The 5,867-nt window shown below is 38.0% G+C and overlaps 1 protein-coding gene across 1 annotated transcript in view; it reads left to right on the forward strand.

Annotated features, from left to right (window-relative positions):
• The window catches only part of LOC104404208 (cortactin-binding protein 2-like), a gene marked incomplete at both ends in the record, with an annotated part of 14,082 nt that extends 10,167 nt beyond the window's left edge, over window positions 1–3,915 (forward strand). The window contains 2 exons of the mRNA XM_010012589.1: window positions 3,308–3,460; window positions 3,728–3,915. Coding sequence (XP_010010891.1) covers window positions 3,308–3,460; window positions 3,728–3,915 — 341 coding nt within the window. The remainder of the gene's footprint in view (window positions 1–3,307; window positions 3,461–3,727) is intronic.
• Between the last annotated feature and the right edge of the window lie 1,952 nt (window positions 3,916–5,867).

Consider the following 5,867-nt stretch of genomic DNA (forward strand, 5'->3'; position numbering starts at 1 on the left):
GATTTTGGTAATTTTAGGAAAGTTTTTAATGGTACAAAGTAAAGAAATACATTAAAATCTTTTGCATAGTGGGTGGCATGTCAGCAGAACCCGTAGTTTTCAGGTGCTTGGAGAATAATGATAACAGTATGAACTGAGGTAGAAGTAAGTGTGACAGTCCAATAGGGAGCTCTGTCAAGAGTTCATGACATTGAAGTAAAATGTATAGTTCTTAGTATTTTTTTGCTCATTCCTTTTCCCCTTTGTTTGTGGGCCTTTAAATGCTATATGCTGTGGTTCAGATCTACTGAATCAGAAATGAAGGTCTATTGTTGCCTTATTGTAGCTGTTGTATTTTTTAAGAAAAAAATATGAAAAGGTAAGCTATAATTATTACCTTTCTGGAAATAAAAGAAGCAGTGAAGGAGTTCTTAAAAAGTCAGACCACTTGCTTTTGATATATGCTTGTTTAGTGGATACTTACGTGTGGGTCTGAGCCAAATTTTGTCACCCGAACAGACAAATTTTACTGCGTATGTGTATTCTGACCATTACTACAGGACAAAGTTGAATTTCTGTTGAAATAAAGAGTTTTCTCTTAATACATGTGAATAGCTGCATGTAGATTAAAGTCCTGTTACTTGGGTGCTCCACAATGAAGCATTCTCAGAGTGGTCAGTAGGCTGTACCTGTGTAAATTCATGATGAATAATTGGGAAGAGGGAAAAAAAGGACAATGTAGCCAAACATTAATGACATTGAAAATGGGCAAATTAAATATGGAAGCAGAAGAATGGGGGCACATGGGTCAGTTGTGTGATATGCTTCCTTTGGTACTGTTTAAATTAATTTTGGCTCAAATACAGTTTTACTGTTTGCAAGCAGTTCTCAGATGTGTAGCTACTTTCACCCCTTTGCAGCTTTCTTCTTTTTTTTTTTTTTTTTTTTTCCCTTCCCTTTTTCCCCGTTTATGTTTTATGAGTGTTTTGTATGGGGGATATTTGTTGAGAAAAACTAGCAATGTAGTTTGAATCTAACCTTGGCAGCAAGACCTCATTTTCATCCAAAAATTTGGGGGTTTTCATTTTATTACTATGGCCTCTTCTACAGCTCTAGGATTTTAACTTTACCTCTCATCAAATATGGTCATTCACATTAAAAATAAAAGGGATAAATGTCATTATTGCTTGGAATAACCTGGTGTTCCAGGAGCTGTAATTTACATGTTTCACTGGCTATATTGAAAGAGGCTGGGCTTTAGGCATTTGAAATCATACCAACAAATTCTGCACAGTCCCCTCCGACAAAATCTGTGTTCTTGTGCAAAAGCAGAGCCACCCCATGGGTGTGTACACCATCATACAGTCGTGTGTAGTGCTCTGTTCTGTTTGTTAGCATACTTCCCAGTGTAACTTCAGTCTGTGTCAGTTTTTTTCTCCCAGGAAATCCTGGTCACAGTTTGGAGCATAGCTTGTGTCAGTGATTATTCCATATGTCATTTTCAGTGCCATCACATTGCTGGGAGAGCAGAAAAGAACATTTAGTCAGAAGTCAGTTAGGCTTTGGTGTTTGGCCTGCAGGCAAGAAAGTAACTCCTAGTTTACTAGCCACTGTCTCTTACAAAAGCTTCTTTTGGATGCTTTACTCTGTGTAAGCCACACACTCCTCTTAATAGTCTGTGCAAGCCACACACTCCTCTTAATAGTCTGTGCTTGCATTTCAGCATTGTGCTGCTGGTTGAGTCTCTCATTTTTCTGCCTGCTTCTTCCCTCATTATTCTGCCACACCTCTCCTAGGAGAGCACTCTCCTGTCTTTAAATGGTTCCATCCATCCTGCTATCCAGCTATATCCTCTTAGTAAAACAAGGCGGTAACATTCAGGAATCTGCAATAATAATTAGCAATAATCAGCTAATATATAGCAGTCACCAGCTACAGTGAGTTGCTCTAAGTTTTGCCTTATTACTCATCATTTTTATTAATGACCATCTTTAGTACCACCCTCAAAAAGTTCTGAAACAATGCAAGGCACAATATACTCACAACCAGTGTTTTGTTTAATACTTGTATTACAGAAGCATTCATCTGGGATTTAGTGTTACAGGAAGACTTGCAAAGGCTGTATCTTCTTTAGGCAATAAGATGTTAAAATCAGGAAAAATAAAGGAAAATACCTGAAATGTGAAAAAATTATGTGTATATGTATGTATACATATACATATAATTTTAATGCCTATCAGGTTCAGGCACTACTGTTTGTGCCTCAGACTAGCTCTCATTACTTGGGTGATTCTTAAAGATACTTAAAGAAATTTTGAAGAGAGGATAGTAGCAAACAAAGAGGCAATCTTATAGAATCACAGAATCCAACCCACCTGCCAAGGCAGGGCCACCTAGAGCAGGTTACACAGGAACTCATCCAGGCGGGTTTTGAACGTCTCCAGAGAGAGACTCCACAACCTCCCTGGGCAGCCTGTTCAGTGCTCTACCCACATAAAGAAGTCCTTCCTGAAGTTGAGCTGAAACTTCTTGTGTTTTAATTTATGGCCATTGCTCCTTGTCCAGTCACTGGGCACCACTGAAAAGAGTCTGGCACCATCCTCCTGGCACCTGCCTTTCAGATATTTATATGCATTGTGAGATCCCCTCTCAGTTTTCTTCTCTCTAGACTAAACAGGCACAGCTCCCACAGTCTCTCATAAGAAAGATGCTTCAGACCTCTGATCATCCTTGTGGCCCTCCACTGGACCCTTTCCAGTAGCTCCTTATCTTGTACTGAGGAGTCCAGAACTGGACACAGTACTCCAGATGTGGCCTCAGCAGGGTCGAGTAGAGGGGGGAGGACCACCTCCCTCAACCTGCTGGCCACACTCCTCCCAACACACCCCAGGATACTATCAGATTAAGTTTCATACAAATGTGGAATATTCTGAATCTTTTCACCGCTACATGGTATAAAGAGTACATGTTAAAAGTTTAAGATGTCTTACAGCAAATGAGAGAAGTATTTTCAGAGGTCTTTGCTATCTTTTTTCTTGTGTTTATTTTCAGTGTGCTGAAATCCTTCCTGCCTATGAAGATCCAATGATAGCCTTTTCAGGAATTTATTTTAATATTAGCTCTCAGGGTTTTTTTACTGTTCTTTCCATTGTTTTATTTTTATGCTTCTAGTTTTGAACGTATTACACAGTCTGTCTGCTTCTGTGAACAAGTTAAAAGGCAAAAAATAAAATAAAACTCCTATGTCACATTAGTAGCAGTAAAAGCTGTATACATAAATAAAAGTCAATTTTCATAAGTAGACATTAATGGGATTTTTATATTGCAGCTTGTCTGGTCCCAGTTAAACAGCCTCCTGTAAGCAAGACAACCATTGTGATTTTAGAAAATTTGGAGAGAGCTTCTTTGTCTGAATTACTAGGAGATTTTCTGGCACCTCTTGAGAATCGGAGTTCAGAAAATCCGTGCACTATTCAAAGAGGTATTTAAAGAATTTGGGATGGAGAAATGTTTTTACTACAGTACAGCTGTATTGTAATACATGACAAACAGGGAACAGCAGAAAAATGTAATTTATTCAGGTTTTAATTTTATAGAAAACAGTTGTTCTTAACTGAATATATCATGTTTTAAGACTAATTTATGGTGGGGTTTTTTCTTTCTAATTATGTCACTGCTTCTTGCTTTTCTATGAAATCATGTTAAAGCTTGGAATATTTCAGTAAAATGGTTTACGGTTCTTTTTTAGCAAATGGAGTGTCTGGTGCCTTTTACTTTCATGAGAACTGCTTTTTACTGGGGACAATCTCAAAGTGTCATCTTCATGGCTCTGACCTGCTGGTTCAGCATCATTTCCGCTGGGTTCAACTTAGGTGGGATGGGGAACCAATGCGTGGCTTGCTTCAAAGGTTTTTAAGAAGAAAAGTTATAAACAAGGTAAGAACTTGAATCTGTTTCAGGAATTTTGTTCATTGCCAGGTCTGTGAAATATGTACAGTGGTAATGTCAAAAGCTAAGCAGATAACTAAGTTGTTTCAGGAAAAAAATACTAATTTCTGGGAGGATAGAGTCTGTTTATCTGTAAATGTTGTGCTTGGCCTCATTTAGGAAGATGTGTGGCCATGGCTGAATAGCATAAACACACAAGTTGGCTGCAAATAATGACACAGTGGATACCTGTTTATCCACTGTAGGAAACATCCTTCAGTAATTCTTTCATCTCCTGTGTGAGCATGATAGTAAGAATCTGTTCAGATAGCAAGAATCTGCTCAGGAAACATAAAATCCCTTTCTTGAGAAATTTATTTTACTTATCTAAAATGAGATAGTTTGTCCTGTGTGTATTGTCTAAATTTTAAACAGCAAAAATAGGTTTTATGATTTTCAAATTAAAGAGGAAAGAGGCAGAAGAATATATCAGTAGTGAAGTTGTTTTGAGCCAAAAGGCCTGCTGAAGCTGGAACAAAAGTCCAAAAGAGAATAAAGATGGGTAGTCTGTTTTTAACATGAATAAATAAATGGAGGATAGGAAATGAAAACAGAGATGTGGGCAAAGGCAGAATTGTGGAATTCTGAAAGTTAGTTGGAAGAAAACTTTTCCAGTGTGATATCAGCTACTGCAAACAGTTGGGCAGTGTTAGATGCTGGGAGGGGGAATTTAATTGAAACAGCTGCAAAGGAAAATAATTTTGGCAGCAAGAGTTTTGAACAGGCTTAAAATGGGAGATTGTTCTAGGAACAGAAAAAGCTACCAGTATTAAAGAGTCTCAGTCTGGGACAACAGACCTACTGTTGGTTCTGAGTGTTCAGCTGTATATGTGTTAGTTATTCTTGGGGATGTCATCTCCTGTACCCTTTGCCACAGTTCTCATCTATGAAAGCTTACTGTTTCAAAGAGATCCTGAAGAGGAAATGTGCAGAACATTTCAATGAGGAAATTGAGAAACCTTGGTACTCTTTAATAGCAAGAGCATGAATACAGAATATAAAAAAAAAATCATGTGAAATATATCAATGAAACTCATAATAGATTACTTTTCTTAGGTTACTTTTCTCAGGTGCATAGTTATTTATAAGTACTTTTTTCTGTGTGAAAGTTAGTTTCCTTTTTTCCTCATGCACTTTAAATTTTTGGGTCCCTACAGACATAGTAAGCTGGAACCGTTGTGAGTGGCTGTCTGGTTGAGTGTATGAATAGTTTCCAGCATCCTTGGGAAAGGATGGGGAGGGTAGCAGTTGTCTGTAGACAAGTGGTAGAAAGAAGCTGGTATCTTGCAGATAGACTATAGTGCTGGAATGAGGTATAAGCCAGAGGATAGTGCAATAATAGCATGTAGCAGAATTCTCCTCCATCCTTGTAAGGAGAAAGATCGTATCCTCAAGTCTACACTGGAGAATATCTAGTGATCTAAGACCTTTTATAAAAGGACAGAAAAACTTTGATCATAGATCATTCAAGATCAAAGAGAAGGACTGTCTTCAGCTGAACACAAAGCCAAGAAATATGGCAATGCAGACAATCCCAGAAGCAGTGGTATTCTGACTTGTTCACAGAAAAAGGCTGGATCAGACTTATTTTGCCAAACTGCTTTGGCTACCAGGACTTGCAGCACCATGTAACAGATGTCATTTGCAGGCTGTTTTATTTAGGCTTAAAAGCAATCCTTAGTCTCATAGGTTAGAGTTTAACAATGTAATAGGTTTCTACCTCTGACTGAAGTTGAACAAATTTGGGTGGTAATCTTGTTAAATTTTATTACCTCTAAAGCATATATGCAGATTGTGGCCATTTGGAGGAAAAAAAAAAAAAAAAAAGCCGTGTGTCTTCCTCTGTCTTCCCCAATTAAATAATGAATGTTGCATCCCAACACTCCTGGTCAGTTGCCAGC

The sequence above is a fragment of the Nestor notabilis genome, unplaced genomic scaffold (assembly GCF_000696875.1).
Source record: "Nestor notabilis isolate BGI_N333 unplaced genomic scaffold, ASM69687v1 scaffold23770, whole genome shotgun sequence".
Classification (NCBI taxonomy): domain Eukaryota; kingdom Metazoa; phylum Chordata; class Aves; order Psittaciformes; family Psittacidae; genus Nestor; species Nestor notabilis.